This window comes from Molothrus ater, chromosome 8 (assembly GCF_012460135.2).
Source record: "Molothrus ater isolate BHLD 08-10-18 breed brown headed cowbird chromosome 8, BPBGC_Mater_1.1, whole genome shotgun sequence".
Lineage (NCBI taxonomy): Eukaryota > Metazoa > Chordata > Aves > Passeriformes > Icteridae > Molothrus > Molothrus ater.
In genome coordinates this window covers 23,943,081-23,964,426 of record NC_050485.2, presented here as the reverse complement: position 1 = coordinate 23,964,426, position 21,346 = coordinate 23,943,081, and the positions used below count along the sequence as shown (strand labels likewise).

The following is a 21,346-nucleotide window of genomic DNA, read 5'->3' as shown; positions in this document are numbered from 1 at the left end:
TTGCTTTCTAGTTTTGGTTTGTGTAAGGTTCTCCTTACCATCCCCCACTTATCGCTGGCTTGGAGACAGTGAGGATGTTGGAAGACCTGTGCTGTGGGAAGGGTTCTCCTGGATATATCCACAGAGAGTAAAAGTAACAAGTTCTTCCTAATGAACTGAATTGACTTACATCAGTTGTGGAGGACTTGGACTTATTTTCAAAACTGTTGGTTGCTTTACATGTTAAAAATCCAATGTATCAGGAGTGCGAGTCCCTGCAAGGTTGTGGTGCTAATGGAAAACTAAAAACATGCCTGAAATTGCCAAAGATTCTGAGTCGTGGTGGAAGGCTTTGATATGGGGCCCAGACATGCTGGTTTTGTGCTTGGACAGTATCACATACAAGGCATTATGCAGAATCATGATAAAAACTGGGTTAAAAGCCTTTCTTCATCAGAGTGCATAAAGGCTCAGTGTATACCTCCTGTGTTATTCCTCCTCCATCTCCATTATTTTGCTGTTGGAAGCTCTCCTCAAAGATCTCCACAGTAGGACTTTAAGCTCAGCCTTGGGAGCAGCCCTCTTGTTTGTTACCCTTGTTCCAGGTTTTGTTTGCTGAAACAATAAAACACAGGAGAGTGGTTTGGCTGTGGGACCAGCCCCAGACAAAGCTACAGCTCTGGGGCTGCTGGCCTCACACAGGCAGCAAATTCTCCAAGTGCCACTTTATTAGCATATTTCCTCTTACCAGAGATCAAGATCAACCTTTTTTTTTTTTTTTTTCCTGGAACATCTGTGTGAAAATTAAATTCCTTGGCAGAATTTTTCCATGGCCTTTTTTCCCTGAAGTACCCAAGCCCCAAAAGCTCGGGCATGACAATCCCACCCCCTGCACTATGTTGTCGCTCTCCCCTAATCGTACTCAGCTTTCAATTATTTATACTGCCGGAAAATTGCATGGAGTTCGCACCCCCAGCCCTGAAACACAATTCTGCTTTTGTGCAGGGAATACAATCCTTCACTTTCATTAAGTGTGTGGAGACCAAGATGAGAAGTGCCTGTTGTGTTCGCATCCCTTGGCTCGCGATGAGAGGAGCTGGTTGTTTTCACAAACGTCCTAAATAGCCCTGGAAGGGTTACGGGGAGTTTATTTACATTATTGCATTTAAGTGCAAATAGAAAACTGCCCAGCCATTATGGAAAGTTTATGCAGGGCTCTGTCAGGGCTCTTTTCCATGTCACCTCACCCCTCCCGGCTTTCTGCTCTGACAGGCTCAGATGTGGGAAGGCCCTGTCGGGAAGGAGCAGTAGCTCTTGGTCCTGTCACACCATGCTTTGCTTACAGGACACAGAAAAGCATCAGCTGGCATCTCTTCCACTGTGGACTGTGTACACTCCTGCCTGCCATAGGGAAGGCTCCTGATTAGTCTCACCCTAGCCTGATTTATGAGCCCTGGGTGCTATTGCTTCTTCCCCATAGCATGTGAATGACTGATCTTTTCACCATCAATGTATGGAGCATGAAGTTGGGAGTTTGTTTGCCCCCTGTCCCCTTTCTGCCTCAAATCACAGCATGGTTCTCCTTTTCTGCAACCAGAGCAGTTTCACATCTCATGCAAACGCAAGCATTCCCACTGCAGAACTGCCTTTTGCAATTTCCACTTCCCTCCCTTCAGGGGAAGCATTGAAGTGGGGCAGTCAGGCAGTAAAACCCACAGAGCCGAGAACACACATGGTGAAGTCACGCAAAAAGCAGGACTAGTGATGCTCTGGGGAAGCACAGCTTTGTGCACACTCCTTCCTGGGTGCCCTGTTTGAATAGCATTTAGCCAAGCTGAGGGCTTTTTTTCTCCACCTTTTCCTTTTCCGTTTTAAAAGGAGAGTTCTGGTCTGTTGGACCTGTGCAGGAAAGGAAGAACTCGAATTCTTACAGCACATCAGATCCTTTGGCACTGACCTGGCTGGCAGCCTGCTGAGTCCACACCTGCCATTGAGCATTGACCCAAGCAGCCATAACTAAAGTTTTTTTAACTATCCCATCCAAGACCCTCTGAGGGTGCAAAGACAGCAGAGCAAGGAGTTGCAGTCCAGCGAGGAGGTTTGCACTTCAACAGGTTGCTGACAAGTTTTTGATGGCAGAGCTGTGAACAAGCTCACAAAGGACTAAGCAGAGACTCAGAAAAGCATCACAGTATGTTTAAGATAATTTCTGTAATTCTGTAGTACAAGCAGAGCTCTCTATTAAAGCCATTCTTGAGGCATCAGTGTTGATGCAGGGGTGCCTCTGATTCACTAGGTCAGTCAAGGGCAGATCCTAATCGATTTAGTGGTGCTTTTGCACACAGAGGTAACATCTGAGCCATGTGTCTGGCTCTTGATGCATTTGTTTTTTAAAGGGTGTGTTAAGAAAACCAGTGAGACTTGCTGAGCTGCTCCCTTCAGCCAGGTGTTTTGAGAGAGGTGAAGGACAAAACACGAAAACACTGTGAAAGAGAGGGGAAAATGCCAAATGGGAAGAAATTAAAAAGCAAACCAGGAAAGGACTAAGTAAAATGATAGTAGGGAAAAAAATTATTTCAAAGGGCTAGGTTGATTTTAATGATCAAAGTTTTATCTTAGAAGGGAAAACACCTTATCCACCTGGACCAAAAAATTATTTCACAGACTTTTCCTTTTATCTGGCTAAACTCTGCCTTTTGACAGCCCAGTGAGTTGGAATGTTGTGGCCTCTCTGTCATCTGGGAATGTTTGACATCCAAGTCCAGGCTTTTCCTGGTCACTACAGTGATGTGCTGCTGCTTGAACAGAACTGGCATGTGTCTTCCTGGTGAAGAAAGTATGTTGTGAGATAGCACAGGCTGAACACCTGTGTCCTTGTGACAAGTCCAGGTTGTCCGGTAGTTTTCTGGTGTGTTGGTAACTGGTGGTGCAGCTTTGCAAAAACCTCTGTTGCCTTGTGCAATGCTCACTGTGTTACTGTGCTGAGGGTTAGAGGGTGCTGGTTCTTGCACGTAAGGGTAGGATTTAGCATTTGGTGCTTCAGGAGGTGGTAGAGATTCATTTGCCATTGGATTCTGGGAATAAGGTGGATGGAACAAGTGATGTGCTCCATGAAGGTGGTCCCTGGCTATCCTTATGTAAAGAGAAAAGTTTGCAAAAGGTGCTTCCAAGGTAGACAGGAGTCCTACAAAGTTTCAGGTTGGTTCTGGGTGCGGGAGAGCCCAGGATTATCCAGCTGAGCAGGGGTGTGCTGTGAGCTGCAGGGGGACTAGGGCTGTCAGTTCCTGCCTGTTGTTGTTAGGAAACCTCATGCTGAGTCCTGTTTCACTCTTAGGTCAAAATATATTTCATAGCCTTAATGTGGAAATGTTTTTTTGTGTAATTAGGAGCTTGGAGTCTGTGGTGTGGAAGGAGGGGGGAACTTCTGGTGTGGCAGGAAGGTTATCTGGAAATATCCACCCATAGAATGGGGGCTACAATCAGCCCTTCTGGAGGAAGTTTATTCATTAATATTTGTGAAATGCTTTGAAGTCTATGGTTTGGAGTGTTTTTAACAGAGCCAAATGTTAGCTGTATTACAGTAGCTAAGCCAGACCGTAATGACCACGTTCCCTCTCCTCTCCCTGAGCCCCCAGCCGTTTCTGACAGGGTTTGGTGAAGAAGTGAAACATCAGCAGAGTGACCAAACAGAAGTTAAGTGCTCAGCAGAAATATAAATAGTGTTTCTCATTCTTGGGATTATGTCCTGGATCTATGGAGTCTTGTGGTCGGAAATGGAATTTGTAGAAGGGATGAGGAATTTATTTCTAAGCTTGTATAGTGTTATCCCAGTTGGTAACTGGTTTAGGGTCCCTCTGAGTTAGGATGCACTGGTGGCCTTTGGGTGATTACAGTTATCCTGTCCTGTCTCCATGGGAAGTCAGCTGGGTGAGACTGGCATGCTGGGATGGGAGGGAGATGTGGCTGTTGATGGAGTGCATGGTGAGCAGGGCAAAGACTTCACTGGGGCAAAACAAGGAAGCCCCCGAGTGGGATGCAGGAAGAGCTGGTTTGATGGGCTACTCAGCTCTGGCTGCCCCTAAATGCCCTTTGCTCCATGCCTGTCCATTTCTTAACAGCACTGTGTCTGCCTGTCAATAACAGAATAGCATTTGCCTTTCATTTTGCTTGATTTCTGGTCTCAGGAGGTGAAGCTTGGTGACAGCATTGGTGGCAGCAAGGATTATTCTTTTTCATGTGAAGGAACTGGGGGGGATTCAGTCCATGCTGTGTCCCCAGAGTACCTTGTGGATGAGATTGCAGCACAGAGGCAGCAGGTAAATGGATGTGCCAGGAGTCATGGGGTAAGGACACATCCCAAAGAGTGAGTTACTCTTACAAAATTGTTCTCTGGGCTCACAGGCATTTGCTCTGGGTGGCAACTAGGAATATCTCATTAGCGTGACCTGGTGTGTCATGTGTTCAGACACAACCCATAGCTCTCCTGGCCAGCTCTGGCACTCTGGCTTGTGATGCATCCATTCCCTAGCCTCACCCAGGGCTAGGCTGGGATGGTTTCCTGCCTCAGGGAGTGCGTTGCTAATCTTTGCTTGAAGATTTGAGGTGCCCAGACATGCCTTGGTATGTGGGAGGCTGCTCTGCATTGTTTTGGCTCTCAGCTGGGTGAGAAAGGAGAAGTCTCCAGCCCAGAGGCAGAGCACACTCTGTTGTGTGCTAGCAGGGATGCTGGGGAGGTGGCTTGGCTAAACAGAGGCACCAGCACCTCGCTCAGAGCCCTGATGTTTCTAGAGATCCGTCGTCCTTCGAAAGCACCCTCTGATCATGGAGCTCACAGCCAAAGGCTGACCCAGCCCTCGCCTCTAATCTCATCTTCCTTCCAAGAGTCCAGTCCCTGGAAAGATGCAGCTCTCCAAGAAGACATTCCAGGGGGGTTTAATCACTGCACTCGCTCCAGCCCTGCTGCACTTGTGGTCTAAGCACCTGCTGTTTCATTTAATGAGCAGCAAATGGGAGGCGTGGGTTGGAGGAAGAGAGAGCAGCACCCTGGTGAAGTATTTGCTGCCATGTAATGTATTTTATTTTGGGTCCGGAATGGAGGCCATGAGGAACATTTTCCAGAGGGCTCCATAAACCACCTCTGTTCACAGGGTGATTATTTGAGGAGGGAGGGGAGTGTGGATTTAAATCGGTGCTGCTAATTTCTGCAAACAGCCACATTATTTTTAATTCATACTCCAGACTCCCTCCACCCATGGCTTGATGTTGGGAGCTGTGAATTTTCCATGTCATTACAAAGTCCCTCTATAAAAGAGAGCCCTTTAAATATATTTCAAAAAATTGATTTCAAGTACACCAGGCTCTCAGATAAGTCAATATTCAGAATGGAAAACTAACTCTTTCCTTCCCTCATAGTGCTTCAGTAGCACATTCCAGCTCTGAGCAGAGCTACATCTCTCTGGTGTTAAGGGGCTAGAAAAGGCAAGAGAAGCTGCAAGATAAATTGAAAGATATAACGCCTTTGTTCACTGTGATCATTTGAGTTTGGGAGCTCTCTGTTGAAATCAGGGTGTTATGTTGCCAGCAGTATTTTACCAATGTAAGGAAGGGAGATGGGGACGACTGGGAACGCAGACATCTCCCATGGATTTGAGAGGGTAAGTTAACATGTGGCTGTCAGGTATCCAGATGCAATGGTGTGTGGTCATGTCAAGAACAATGACTGATCATTTTGTTCTCATGCGGAGTTTTAAATTCAGTCCTTGGTATTGGGTTCTGCTCCAAAGACAGTAAAAGTTCACAAAAAATTCTCGTCTTCAGTGATTGTCGTAATCTTGAAATAGAGAAACTCTTGTATGTCCATGCTATGGGCCTTCATTATTAGAAGAGAATATTCCAGTTGGAAGGGACATAAAATTACCATGTAGTCCAGCTGCCTGGGCACTTCTGGGCTGACCAAAAATTAAAGCAAGGTAAGGGCATTGTCTAAATGGCTCTTAACTCCTGGGAGGCTTAGGGCATCAACCACTCCTCTAGGCAGCCAGTTCCAGTATTTGACCCCCCTCTCAGTAAAGAATAAGCTGGTTTGTAGGTACTCCTTAACTGTGTAATCATTGTATGCTCACTGCTATCAGTGGGGAACCATAATGGCTCCTGGAGACTTCCCAGCTGGGGAGGCAGGTGTAAGAGAGGTGTTCCTGGGAAGGGAATTCAGTTGTGCCTTAATTCAGTGGCATCATGAAAAAAACCTCACCTTTACACATTAATGCCAAAGCATGGAAAAGTGGCCTCTGCATCCTATAAATAATTGATTTTGCAGAAATTGGCTCTTTCCCTTGCTTTTTGGAGTAGTTATATATTGATTTTTTTTAATCTGCTTGTAGGCACACAGGACACCTGCATATGTCCCAGAACTGTCAGACTCCTGCAAGTCAGCATTATACTCAGAATCAACCCCATAATTCCCCAGCAGTACATTTTCCTCATCTGAGTTTTTCCTTCTTTCTCTGTGTTCTATCTGATGATAGAAATAGGTTCTTTCTTCATGGATCAAATATGGAATCAAGTACCTCGAGGGACTCATTCAGAGTCAGGATATGAAGTCTGGAGTTCTTTTTCTACCTCTGACATTTGAGAGATGCTTTTAAGTAGATGAGATTCTGTTACAGTGTCAGCCCATCTGTTAGCAGCATTGGTGTTTGAATCCTATTCCTTTGCTCAGTTTTAACAGAAAGGCAAGTGAAGCTGTCTGGCAGTTTACCTTGTTGCATGTCTCAGTATGGTTAGGAAGGGAAATCTGGTTTTGCTTTCAAGTCTCTATTGTACTTGCAGTGCTTAATGCTGTTCAGTGCCACATTCAGGCAAGGGGATCACCTGCCCAAGCTGCTCTTGCAGTTTCTCTTGTAAAGGAGAGCAGCCCCTTTGCCTCCCCTTTCCCCTGCTGGCGCTTGCCTTCGAAACATGAGCATCTTCCTCTGGCTTCAAATCCTTCTCCAGGCTGATACTGATCTGCAGGGTTCAAAGCAGGGGTGGGATTTCAAAGCCTCCTTGACCGTTTTGAATCTGCAGTGTGATGCTCAGGCCGTGCTGAAAGCCTGAGTTTTGAGGCACATTTAATCACATCTCTGCACCTGTTAGGGTGGAAAAAATTTCTTCTGAGTTTTGTTTCTGTTGTTCCTCAGCCACTCTCAGGTTTTCCTTCGTTCTTGGCCAGCACAATGTTCTCTGGCATCTGACTTCATGCAGAGACATGCACTAGTCCCAGATGAAGGGCTAGAGGCAATTGTCTGCCCCTGGCTCAGCAAAATAGTTATTTGTGTGTGTCTGGTAGTGTAATTTATTTGGTCAGTTACTTGAGCCAAAGGAAGCCCTAATTAAGCAAGATAACTTTGCATCTGGGTTGCTGGCAAAGAGCATTCTCTGTGCTGGCCATGGGAGTGTAGCTGATGCCCTCCCACACCTTTTCTGCCCATGTTTGATGACAAAGGGAGGTTGGCAGTAGCTGTGCTTTGATGAAGCTTGTGTCTTGCTTTCTGATGGAAAATGGGCTATTCTGTGCTCTGGTATTTCTCTTACTCTCACCAGGGTGCATATGTGGAACTCAACTTTTGAAGTTGCTTGTGCCTGGTAGAAAGCAGTTGATGTGTCATTCCCCTTCCCACCTCCTCCTCACTTCACTTCTTTCTTGCTAACTTTTTCTTTTATTTGTTTAATTGGATTTCTAGTGCTGGGTTGTGCAGATGGCAGTTCTCTAGGCCTGATTCCTTACAGCCATAATGCTGAGGTGCTAAAGATGGATAGCCCTATGGAAGACACAAGGATCATGTGGGCTTTCAAAACCAGCAGCCAGGTTCATAGGGCAGTGCCATCAGACAGCTTGACTGCTGCTCATAGGGGAATTACAGGCCTGAACACGGCTTGAATCTCTTTGATGCAAGTTAGTGTCTTCCTGGATACTTTCTGTGACAAAATATCTTAAATGCAATTTCAGGAGGAGTCTGTGAAATGTTAATTTTCTACCTGAGCCAGGGGCTAGGGCAGAAGAGAGCTGTGTGGTACCTGCAGCTTGTTGGCTAGGCTTGGACTTTTCAACACACTTTTGAGGATGTTTCCACAGTCTGGACATCTTTCTGATGTTCCTTTATTGTGGCTTTGTGTGATGGAGAGGAGGAGAGAATACACAAGTGCAAATCCACAGGGAGGGTGAGAAATAGTCCAGGATGCCTGCAAGTGCCCAGCAGGACACAAGTGACTGTCATGCTTGTTTGTCCTGCCTGTCTGCCCCATCCAGCTTCTAAAGCTGGTCACAAGATGTGGAAAGGCATGGAAATCTGCATCATCACTGCTGGATGGCCTGGATGGTCGTCAGCCTGCCCATCAAAGTAGTTTGTAGGTCACCTTCTTCCCCTCAGAAATATTTGGGAAGGAGCTGCAGGATGTGATGAGGAGTTGTTGAGTTTCCTGTGGCTTCCTTTCTCCAGCACCCTTTCCTTGAATCACCAAAGCACATCTCACACCAGTGCACACACAGTGTGAACCCTTCACCTGGCCACCATGGTGTGCATGTGTGGCCAGCAGGCTGGGGAACACTTGTGTTTTTGTTTTATGACTGAAAACATGCCTAGTTAAGGGCAAACTGTTCCTGGTGCTGCACTGCTCCTCGTGTTCCTGGAAGAGCATCTGCCAGAGGAGAGCAGGCATAAATGCTCACTGACAAGCTGGGCATGTACCCAGCTGCCTCTGAACCCATGGGTGCTGGTGCTCAACCCACATGGCCTTGTGCCCACCCTTGGCTTAAAGCTCTGCTGCTGCCTTGACGGGGATGGGCACAACAGCTCTGGCTTTCAAGGCAGCACTGTGCTGCCTGTGGTGGGTAACAATGTGCTGGGTGCCTCTTGCACCTGGTACTGCTGACCATGCTCTCACCATCAGGTCTTGCAAATGCCACCAGGCAGGGATACAGGCAGGAAAACTCCTGTGGAAGGACAGAGCTGGAAGAAGTCTCTCTCCTCCTGGATGCAAGCATCTGCCTCCATGTGCTCTTTCTCCCTCACAATTTGTAGCTGTTGTCTCATCTGCAAGTTTGGAGAAGTCACAGCCCTGACAGTATTTCTTGACAATGTGCCTGTGCCACTTAAAAGCTACTGAGATAAAAAAGACCAAAATAACCCCTACTGTTGTCAAAGACCTCCATTGATGCTTTTCATACTCTGCCAAGCATTACATGTGATTAGTTGGTATGATACACAGAACAGCATCTGGTCCACAAGGAATGAGTCCACAGCTGGATGATTTTTATCTGAGTGGAAATCCCAGGGCAGGGTTGGAGCGTGCAGAGCATAACACGGAGCCCTGTAAACACCTGGAGTGCCCACCCAGCTCTGAGCAGCAGCCAAGGCCACCAGCCAGGCCCCTCTCATTTCCCAGGGTTTGCTTTTGTTCTCAATTTAATTAATGAAACTCCTCCGGCAGACTTGTACTTTATAAAAATAAGATTTCAGTCCTAGCCTCCCTTTGTAGGGTGCTGAGTCCTTTGGGACTGCTCTGGTTCTGAGTCCCCTGGGATTCTCCTCCTTGGAGGGCATGGACTTTATGAACTCAGATGTTACCCAAATTCCCCTTTTGCTTTTAAAGAGAGAAAGTTGTCCATGCTGCATGTTGGGGTAGGGATCAGAAGGAGCTGGTGTGGGTCTGACTGTGCAGCTCAGGTGCCAGTGCTGTGTGGTTGTGCTAGTGATGGGAGGGCTTATTAAAACAGAGTTTTGATACAATGAACTTTGTACCCCTGTCCAGAAATAAATCTACAGAGAGAAACCAATCTCTGAGCCACATTATAGTAGGCACCAGTAAAGACAGATTGTTGCAAACCTGGGTTTGTTCTCACATTGTATTCTAGTGTGTAAATCCTTTCCTTCCTGCATTGCAAGCCCAAATGGACAGCCAGTGCTTTTGGAATCTGCCCTTCCCGTGCACTGACCACCTCTGCTGTCCCTATGTGCCACGTGAGCATCCTGGGGAGATGCCAGCACAGCACCCAAGGCTGGGCAGTGCCTGGGCTGAAGGGTCTGTGCTGGGGTGGGGTGTAAAGCTGGCAGCTGCCTCTGAGCTCTTTGAAACCTGTCCTGCTGGCTGCTTGTTACCTCCCTGGAGGCTGCAGCAAGGTCTCTCTTACACATCACCTCTCCCTGCTTAGGTGGTGGGATTTGTTGTCTGAACTCCTTCCTAAATTCCCCCAAAGATGAGATGCACATGTGTTTGGAACCAGATACGCAGGCAAAACATCTTGGGGCTTGGAGGTGGGGAGGGAGGAAGAAAAGAAGACAAAGGAGTCTCCTCCTAGCGTGGAGTTAAAACCTGTGGTTGTGTTGTGCTTGGCACGGATTCCCCATTGTACTGCACTGGGCGGTCGCTCTCCTCTGGCAGATGCTCTCCCCAGAGCTATGAGAAGTGTCCTACAGAGATGAGTAGATACCATTTCAGATGGAGTTTGTGAAGTGAAATGTGCCATTGTGTTCGGAGCTATTGTTTCTGTTTTCAATATTGAAGTTACTCATGGTTTCCAGGGGACAATATATCAAGCAAAGCTAACAGGCTGTAGAGGAGATGTAGATGATGAAAACAGAGGGATTAAATTTCATACATTTGGAGCTAAAGTCTCATTTCTCTCTTAGCAGTGGGAGCAGGGAAGCACTGTTGTGGACTCATAAAAGTCTACCAATTTAAATGAGGGTGTGTTTTTATCAGGGTTTAGTTAAAACTGTGGTCAGCACTGTGTGAGCAACTCAGAAGACTCTCTAAGGGTGGGTGCTGTGGGTGCAAGTTCCATGACCATCCAGTGTATAAATTTTCCGAGAATTTCTGTGCTAGGCTTTGCACTAGTTGAAACAAAATCATTTGCAAAGATGGGGTCTGGCTGTCTGGGTAGTCACCACATAAAACACCCATGAAAATCCACTGTTCTCTCTTTTTGAGAGAGGAGTAAGGGAGGATAGAAGAGGACATTGCATGACCAGTGAGATTCTCCAGCTCCTGACATCCCTTTTGGGGACTGCCTGAACCCAGGAGTCACACTGGCAAACAAGGGGACCCAATAATGAGGGGCCAGCCCCCGTTCCCACAAGATGCCATCCTAAATCTGTCATGTTGCAGAGCAGAGCAGGAGTTTGGTTCCCTGGATGATCTGACAGCACTGAACAAAGCAGTGGTAAAACCAAAACAGCCTGTGAATCATGCTGACAATATTTGGTGTGTGTCCTAACAGTAAGGATGCAATTGGTACCAGCACTCTGCTAATGGCCTTTGTGCTGCTTTTGGGATACCTTCTCAAGCACCCTGCTTGCAGCTGCAATGCAGTGTTTGGTGCTGCTGCCAGGGCTTTTGTTAAAGACCCAAAGGTTTTTCAAAGCCTTGCAGCCTCCTACCAGTCTGTCCAGCTTTTGTGCTGGGCTAAGGTGAGTTGAACTGCTCCTACTTGCACAAATTTAGGGCAGGCACTCTCAGTTTTTGCATTTTGACGTCTTTAGAGTGGCTTGGTAAAGTTAGTGAACTGATTGATAAACCCTAAAGTCTTAGTGGGGCTACCATGTATTTCAGTCATTGGCTTGAAAGGGTTGAAATTTAAAGAAGGATGCAGAGTAAATACTTTTTAAAATGCCCAAGTGATGTAGGAAGCAGTGATTAATGGAAGTGACCTTGGTGCTTTGCTCCCTTTCAATGAAGCTCTTAGATTTGCCATTGTGTTTAAAACTGGAACCTCTGCTCTGACAGTGCTGTCAGATGCAGTTCTGCTGTCTGAAGGCCAGAGCTGGGTGTCCAAGGGCACTATTGCTGCAGTGTCTCTCACTGGGACATGCTGGTCTCTTGCTGCTTATGTGCAATCTGAAGGTACCCTTAAAGCCTATGGGTTTTGTAAGGATAAAAAATTGCAGGTTGTAAGGAAAGGTGCTCTTCTTTTGAAGTTAGCTCTTCTTCCAGACAGGAATTTTACTGTGACCTGCAGTGAGCTTTTTAGAACATGCCTGCAGCCTGAGCACCTGAACTGGCTCTGGACGTGCCAGCTCCGGAAAAAATTCCAACAAATTTCTTGCATCCCATCACAAAATTATGAGCCTTCCCCAGAAGCTAATTGACCTGATGGGGCAGGGCATCAGCATGGCTCTCACAGTTCTGCATGACCCTGTGGTGCCACATAACTGCAGCATTCATCTCTCTAAAACAGGCATTGTGGTATGGCCTTACTTCCCAGGGATGCTGTTGGGACAAATCCTCTGTAGATACCAGAGTAACAGGGGACGTGTAATCACCATGGATAGATGGAAAAGTATGAAGTAGCCTTTGTCCAAGCATCTTCCAGTGTGGTTAAGTTGGATGAGGCCAGTTTAATTTAGCACAGGGGAAAGAAAATGCTTCTGGCAGGAGACTTCAATAGCTGCTCTGTGAAAGGACAGTGTGGGCTTTCTGAGAAGCTCTTCAGAGATGCACCAAGTGCCTCTGCCATCCCCAACCAGCACCTCAGAATGTTTTGCAGGCTGTGTTACCCACAAAGCCAGGCTAGTTCTGTGGAGCCTTTAGAGAAAGCTGCATTTCTTTATGAAAAGTACCAAATGTCTCAGCTGGGAAACAGCATTCCCTCTTTTGATGGATCATGTTGGGGAAAGACCCCCAGTCTCTGCTCCCTGCCTTCTCCTCCCCTAGCTGTTTTATTTGGATACTGAGAGGTTTGTAAGATTTCCAAGATTTCTTGTGGAAATTTTCAGACCTGAGAAAGGCATTTTCCCTTTGAGGATTACAGCATGCTGTAAATGTCTGTTCTCTTTATTTTATATGCATTTTCCTGCTTTTGTTTGACTTTCTCACGGATTGCACTATATTTAATTCAGAACATATCCTATAATGCTGTAATTGTTAGGCATGTCAGCTGGTTATCCGGATGACTTTTTGCTGTATCTTTTTTTTTCCTTTAAAAATAAAAGGAAAGCAGTTGCTGCTGCTTCTCAGGGATTGAATTATTGCACTTCTCTTGCATGCTGTGGCATCATGTTACACCACAAGGGAGCCAGTGTCACTGGCTGCCTGATAAAGTTATTCCTGCTGCATTGAGGAACCCATTACTGCTTTAGGAAGAGATGGAGTTCCACCTCCTTCTGCTGTGTCAGATGTCAGTTCTGTCAGTGGCTAACAGATGAGCTCCCCTAGGCTCAGTCTGTTACATGTCCTCACCCAAAGAGTCTTTTGCAAACTTTTCCTAGTTGTTCTTATGCTCAGGAACAGCTCTGCTCTGGCCAGTTCTGAAGGGGTGGGAGTTAAGCAGGCCTCCTGCTGTCTTGTGTCTGTGACAGTGAACTGGTTTGTTGTTCCTGTGAGACAGTGAAGCAGAGGAGAAATAAAAAGAAGCTCAGAGAAATCTAGAGAAAGTTGTCTAACAGCTGTTTGCTGTGGAGGGATCTGCCCCAGCAGCAGAGGTTGCATTCCCTGCTGTGTATCTCTTTCTGTCATTGATCTCAGCTGGTATGGTCCTGAGCTGGAGTAAATGAGGTCCTCCCACTTACATCATGGGTGCTCCACTGACTCACCTTAGCAGAGCACCTATTCTAAAACCAAACAATTGAAGAAGTGGTCTTCTCTAGGCCAGTATGTAGAAGGTGAATCTGTGGAGGTAGTCTCTTGTGTTCCCCACTCTCTTGCTTGTTTTCACCTGCTGCCTAGCAGCATGAGATCCGTTCTCTGGAAATGAGGGCCGACCATCTTTCCTAAGTGAAAGGCCCCTTTGGATTCCTTGATTAACCAGGATTTGGAGTATGCTATGGATGGACAAGCCCACAAATGAGAGGATAATTATATCTGAAAACCACCAATAATATTTCTTCCATTTGCTTCTGTCCTGCTGGGTTTAGATGAGTGTAGTTCCTCTGAATTCAGTCTTTGTCTCCTGCTCTGCAGCTTAAGGTTCAGAGCCTTTGATGGCTCTTGATTACATCTCACACCACCTACCTGAGATCTGTGTCACATTTTGCAGGTGCAAAACCAGAGACAGAAACAGAGAGGTTTATCCACTGGAAAACTCTGGCAGATGACAGAATTCAAACCCATCCTGGCCATTCCCTTTCTTGCAGATCACATGGTTTATAATTCAAAATATAGCTGATGATGCTGAAACCATCAATCCCCTCAGCAAGCAGCACAGCTGGTTTCCAGCTTCAAAATGAAAGGAAATTACTGCAGCTCCTCAGGGATTTAATTAATAGCTCCTATTCTGGTATCTTACCTTTCCTTCTCATCTAAACTTGTGTTATCTGCATCAGAGACTTTCATTTTTTTCTGATTTGCAGATGCCCTTAACCCCTCTTGCTGAGGTGTGAGTTCCATAATCACTAGTTTCAGATCCCTGGCAGAATTTTTGATTTTCTTCCAGTTTCTTTGGCAGACTCTCTCAGAAGTGTGCACACAACCCTATACAAGCACAAATGCCTCCTCTCCTCTTCCTTGTCTCCCAGTTGGCTGTAGCCCTTCTTCCCTCCTTGGGACTCAGAGATCAGATCAGCCTTGTGAGAAGGGATGTCCCTGATGCCTGACTGTCCTCTAATACTTTAGCTTTCAAGTCCATCAGTGTCTAAATTAAGGTTATTGTCAGGTTACCTCATTTTTAATGAAAAATGCATTTTCTGATGAGCACTTGGAAAAAGGGAAGCTGATGTGCCTCTTATAAATAAATGTCCCCTTAACTGCAGTGCTGACCTCCTGCAGAGCTTTGATTTTTATCTGTGCACACGACAAACCTGAAAAGGAACCAGAAAGATTTCCACACTAAGAGGTTATGCAGGTGTCCTCATTTGCTCATTTTAAGAGGAGAACTTAATTCTTCTAACCAGAGGAATTAAAACTGCTGCAAGGAAGGAAGGTGAGGAACCAACAGCCCATCTACAGTCTGTGGTATAAGGCATAGGTGGAGGTCAGGTAGCTGTCTCAGTGGATTAATTTTAGGGAGCCGGATTTGGACTCCAACTTCCAAAGCCTCAAAACCAAACCAGGAACAAAGTTCCCACTGGCAAATGCCACAGGGTCAAGCCATTGAACAGTTTAAATGTTCGTGTCCCCTGCACTGGTTGGCTGTAGCAGAGTACAAGCCTCTCCTTCCAAAGAGGAGTTGCCTCTTAGTCTTGGGTGCTGTAAGTCCTTCTGTATGCAGCAGAAATAAATGTTGTTTCATGAAAACTTAACCAAGATAGGTAAAATGTTGTAAGTAAATTATCAGGAAGCTGCTTGGCTTCTCATCCTCAGAGATGCTACCTGTAGCATCTTGTAGGGTGCTTGTTTTTCTTTGTTAAGGTTTTTAACCAGGTATTACCATTGCAAGGAAGACAGGGGTGGAATCTTATTTTCACAGCCAAGTTCATGTGAAATAACCAAAGATGCTGTTATGTAGCAAACCCAAATGGTTCTTGTGTGCAGGAGAGGCTCTTTCTTCATTATATGTTTGCATTTTAACTAAAGATGGCCTGAAGCAGAAGACATGAGAAGGAAGATGCCTGAGGAAGTGGCTGAGTTGACACTTTGAAATTTCCTATTTTATTCTTGCAAGTCAAGTGATTTCATGCTTATGTACAAACAGAAAGGAGTGGAGCAGGCCAGTGCTCTTGAGTCTGCTCTCTTTTTAATGAGCAGCAACTCACATGAGTAATTCCATTGATTTTAATGAGATTAATTGATGATCATTTGGTGACCTCTGCAAGAAAGTCATAATCTGGACCACAGGGTTTTATAGCAGGTCTTCTAAAGGAGTTTTAGTCAGAAGCAAGAAGGAAGGTGCTTGGAACAGAAGGCAGGACTGTGCAGGACTTCAGCAGGAAAGATGTCAGCAAACCCAGAGCACTCTGGAGAGGCAAAGACTGGAGAGGCAGTTTTGGTGGTGAGTTATTCATGCATCTGTTGTGCCACAAGTGAGAGTGGGGTGTGTTTGTTCAGCCTGACTCCAGACCTGCTGCCTGAATGGATGGAAAGCTCATTTCCTGGTTTCCATATGCCCTCTCTGTTTGCAAAGGGATCCTCCACCCTGTGGTACAGAGACATGGTAATGTGTTTCTTTCTGCTCACTACACCAGTCATGAAATTGGAGGCTCCTCCTTGTTGTAAGCAGATGAACTGAGCTCCTCCAGTTTTGCCAAAATGCACTGTTCAGCTGTGTTTTCCTGTCTGTTCAAAGCCAGCTACATCCCTAATCCAGTTCTTTGGGACTCTGTATCTTCCCTTCTTTGCCTTCATACTGGGATGATTTTACTCCAGGCGACAGAATTGCTTTCTGATTTAGCAAACTTTGTCCCTAAGTTAACTGTCACACATCAAAGATGTGAGCAACAACTTGTGGAGACTGCCCATGTCTGAGCAGAATAACCTGAGGCATTAACTGAAGGGTTTCTTCCATCAATCATATGTGTATTTGCAGTTATAACAAGAATAACTTCCTTTAATGGAAAAACATTTGTCACAGACAAAAGAGGTTTTGACTTTCAGATGCTCTGCAGACATCTAGTTAAGAGAACTGAAAATCTGTTTATTGGTCTTTGTCTGTTAATCATGTGAGGGAAGGGCTGTGCCTACCAAGAGGAGTTTTGGTAGTTCAGCCCTTAACTTTTTAAATTCCCAGCTACTCCCTTTGTCTCCTCTTACCATAGCTGGGCTGAGTGGGGATGTGAGGCATTGGCTCGGAACGCTCCATCATCTTTGGAAGATTTGGGATGTTTAATTCGAGTCCACTGATGCTTTTTTTTTCTCCTGTATACATCTTGTCCTCATCTTCCACTTTGCATCTCTCTCTGTGGGTGGAGGACGCAGAATCCTGCTTTTCTAGGACTTTAGCTCTAACTTGCACTGGCTTTGAATGGCAGAACTGGGTGCAGAAAAGTGCTGAGGAAGGCTCCCTGCTTCTGCTGCACTTTATTTGACTTTAACATCCTGAAGGTTCCATGGCTTCTGGAGTGCCCCTGCCTCCCCCAGCTCCCCCAGACCTTCCCAGTGGAGGCAAGAGCTGGGGTGGAAAGTGTAGTCTAGGAAAGTTTAGCCAAACTCTTCCAGCTTCAGTTTATTGTATCTATTTTGCTGATATCCACCCTTTAGATAAATAGCACTAAGTTATACACGTTGTGGCTCTCTTGATGTGGTTAAAAAGTCTTGTATTAGCCAAGCTAATCTAACTCCAAGAATAACCCTGAGAATTTGACTGTATCAGTTCCAGCTTCAATCAGTCACCACGTAGCCAAGTGAGAATTGCCTTCCTGGCTAAAAGTGTAGCAGCAGTGAAACTTGAAGTCAGTAGGTGGGGATTCCCTCCCCTTCTTTTTTTTGCCCTCTTCTTTGAAAGAAGCTCCTGCCCATGCCTGACCTCAGACATCCAGAGCTCTACCTACAAGAAAACAAAATTTCCCATTTTCAGTAAAAAATCTGTCTCTGTAGGCAGAAAAGCGAGTTAGCTAACAATCCGCAAAGCCATGGTCTATTTATTTACCAGGCTGACTCCCTGATGGGGAAACATGTGGGATCTTTTAAGTCCTTCTTCTGCACAGATGTTGCTTCTACTGCCCAGTTTCCTCTTGATCTTTGGTTTGCTGTGCCATATGGTGAAAGCGCTGGAGATGTTGTGTGCGGTGGAAGACGAGAAGGATTCTGCGTGCTTAAAACAAAACCAGTAAAAAATAATAAAAAAAAAATTCTGACTGTTTTTCCCCAAGTTAGCAAAAAATATTTTTAAAAGGAAATCTGTCGAGCTAGCAAAACCCTTTTAACTTGTACAGCCTCCCTGTTGGGCACGTAGCACTGATGAGATTAAATGCTGATTGACGAGGGTCCCCTCCCTTCCCCCAGCTCTTGCTGCCACTTTGCCTATTTGTGTTGAGCTGTAGATCCTGTTGAGGTGAGGAGATAAGGGTTCTGCAAGGGCAAGTAACACTACTGCTTGCTTTTCCTTCCTTGCCTTCCTCAGAGATCACAGGAGATGTGGACTGTGAGTTGAAAGATGTCTCTCCTGGTCTGTTGGAAAGGAGCCCTGGTGCTGGCAGGAGCTTTTGAGTTCCCCCTGCCCGAGGGAGCCAGGGCTTCTGAGTAGGGAGGGGACATTGGGCAGCATAGAGACATCATGCATAGGAAATACAGGGAGAAATGAGACAGAATGTGAAGATTTGGGTCTCTGTCTTGGTAGCACCACTGCTGAATGAGAGCAAAAGATTGCAGAGGGTGAATGGGAGAGATGAGAGGCTCTGGCATTTTTCAGGGCTGGATTTGGTCTTCTTTGGGCAAGTCCATGAAGGTGTCACTAGAGCAGGTGCATCTTTCTTGAGGCCTTTCAGCTGCTCTTCAGCCTCAGTGGCACTGGTCCATCAGGTCTCATCATACAGCTCCTTTAGGAATGTCAGATCAGCATGCAGCTTTCCTAGGCTAGGAAACCATGTGCTAAAGGCTACTGGGCTGGGAGCACACCCACCTTGAGCTGTGCTTTCAGCCCATTCATGGGGCTGGTGTTCTGTGGGATGCTTGGCTCTCTGAGGCCTCCTTGCCTGCTGTCCTCCATATAGGGACTGCAGTGGAAGATATTCCCCAAAACCCCATCTCTGTGTCCCTGGGAGAACAGGAGCTCTTTCGTACTGGACCAGGGCAGTGGGTCTTTCTGGCACTGCCATAAAAGCAGAGCAGATGTTTTATTAGATATGCTTTAATCTGGTTGTTTGAACAGCATTTTTAGCCAGGAGAGTGGTCTGTCAGATGGACAGGTAAAACCTGTTGCTATACCAGCACAGGCAGACAGTGTATTAGAGACAAGGCGTGTGTGTAGCAAAAACTGGGAGCCTAATTTTAGAATGACAGCAAGGCCAGGCTCAGCTGTCTGCCTGGGCCCTATCCCAGCTCCTTTGTGCTGCCAGAAACTTGCCCTCCCTTTCTTGGAGTGAACTGCATCATACCTTTTTAAGTACAGGCTCCCCTCCAACAAGACAAAGTAATTCCTGCAGTTGCTTTTGTCTTAAACCACACACAAACCAAGAGGTCCCTTGGTCCCTATGCAAATGGTCCATGTTTCCCCCTAAGATGTTTGTTGTGCTTCCTTTGCAGATGCAGCTTCTGGACAAGTTCCCTATTGAAGGAGGCCAGAAGGATCCCAAGCAAAGAATCATTCCTTTTCTACCAGGTAATGCTGTGGGGAAAGCCCTAAATAAGATGGCTGAGAGCAGCTGGAGACCACAGTTCCCTGGCTACTGTCTCTGCTACTTTTTGTGACCATTCTTATAAATGCCTTTTCCCTGGGAGCTCATACACCCAGCCTTGTGATACCAGACCTGCACCTCCTCCTAAAATAGCTGGCATGGTGTTTAGGGCTCTCAAGGGGTTTTTCATCAGCTGTTCAGATTCAGGTTGGCTCATGCCCTGTTACAAAAAGGGATTTGATGGTTTCTGAGGGGCTGTGTCTTTGGGGTGCCGCCAGGCAGCCTGAGCTCCAGCCACCATTTGGGAGACCACTGGGGACCAGAGTCAATCTCTGTCATTTCTGGATGCTGTAGCTCTGCAGACACTGTTACTGTACAATAAGGAATGAATAGCTGGAGTTGCCCCTGTAATAGAAAGGAAACTGAAGGAAGGTTAAAAGCAAATAGGGATTTCTGCAGTGCTGAGCCACTGTCCCTCTGACACCTTTTGTAGAGTGTGTGAACATGATGGACATGCTGTCCTGAGGGTAACAGCACACCCTTCTCCATAGCTTCTTCCAGCAGCAGCTGCAGGGATGGCATGGGGGAGATGAGCCAGACCACAGCATGCTCTTGGCAGTGCAGGCTCTGGCCAGCTCCCTATTATCTGGCTGCATCGTTCTGGCTGCTGGCTCTAAGCTTGGCTCACTGCACTGCCTGCCAGGATAAGTGAAGTACTTTCAGCCTGTTAAAAGGTCTCTTCTGTCTCTCTCTACAAAAAAGGGGAGATCCCAGCTCTTCCCTTAAGGTCTGTGAAGAGAAGCTGGGATGGGAGGGCTTCGTCCTCACCAGGAGCATGCTGCAGTCCCAACGCTCTTTGCAGGCAAAGCAGCTGTTCCAGATGTGTGGTGAGCACAGCTCCAAGGTTATTGGGGAATAGGGAATTAAAAACCAGCAGCACAAATACATGACACCAGCATCAGAGCCACAGCAGGGCAGCAAGGCTGCTTGGCAGTGTCTTGGCAGCCTCCATAGCCCTTGTGGAAGGCAGTTCCAGGCTCAGGGTTTGCTCTCTACAGTGTTCTGTGCTGCTTAGACTCTGTAGCCAGAAGAAGGTGGTGTTGCCATCCATTTCCTATCTGGGATGAGGAAAAGTCTAAGAGTAGGCTTTCTTTGTAGCTGTACCACCAACAAACTCATAGCCAAATCACCTTATGAAACCTCTTTGTGATAAGAATGGATACTGCTGGCCTGCTTTTCTTACTGGAAAGCATTCTGAAGTCCTTGCAAGATCTGTACAGGAGTGCAGATGGCTTCACATGAGGTGCTGTAGGAAAATCCTGTCTGCAGGTAGCATTTGTTCCTCCTGTATTGACTGTCACTGGCCTGTTTTATTTTCTCCTAGAAAAATGTTGGCTGACTGCAGGTGGCTGCTCCTCAGCCTTTGTGCAGATTTCAGATTGGATGTCCTGATATATGTGTGCGTGATATTTGCAGAGGGTGAGATAAACCCCATATGCCCATTACAACACTTCCTACCCTTCCCACCCTCCAGGAACATGAGGGAGATGGTAGTGCCACATGTCCTTGAGGGGAAGAGTTATATCTGGAAAACATTTGGGTTGACTTAGTGTCCCGAAGAGAGAAGCTGCCAGAACAGAATAGACCTCGGCTGTATTTAATTTAAAATTTCTGTGATATATGTTCTACTTTTGATATTGAATCTCTGCCTCTTTCTTGTTGAACTGCTGAACAGCCCTTGTTGCTCTACCCAGGAACAAGGTGACTCAGCTAAATGTCAAACAATGTCAAACTCTGTTAAATAAACTGGCTGCCAAAATTAGAATACGCATGGCATTTCTGCAGCTGGAGCCGTGCATTATGGAAACGAATATCTAGCTATAAACTCCCTTAATTAAAAAATGGCAAGGCAGATGTTTGTACTTAAATCCTGCTTTATGAAGATGTTATGGTCCTGCTTGCTTATTGTGGGCCTGATCCAGCCAAGCTGGAGTGGCTCTGCATGCTGTGTTCCGAGTGCCCAGGGTTTGCTGTGCCACTTGCAGGGTCGGACAAACCCCCCATCAGCTCTGGCTTAGGAAGTTGGCATATTCCATCCTGGAACTCCTGTTTGTTGGTGCTCTCCTGAAATAAAAAATAGTGCTTGACTGTGCTGGAAACCTTTTACCTGTAAAACCAAGGAAAAT

General features: G+C 46.3%; 1 protein-coding gene across 2 annotated transcripts in view; it reads left to right on the top strand.

Moving 5' to 3' along the window:
- SH3PXD2A (SH3 and PX domains 2A) overlaps positions 1-21,346 on the top strand; it is a 234,716-nt gene that overhangs the window by 49,716 nt on the left and 163,654 nt on the right. For both annotated transcript variants that reach the window (XM_036385914.1, XM_036385913.1), the window contains exon 3: positions 19,069-19,144. In XM_036385914.1, the coding sequence (XP_036241807.1) occupies positions 19,069-19,144 (76 nt within the window). The remainder of the gene's footprint in view (positions 1-19,068; positions 19,145-21,346) is intronic.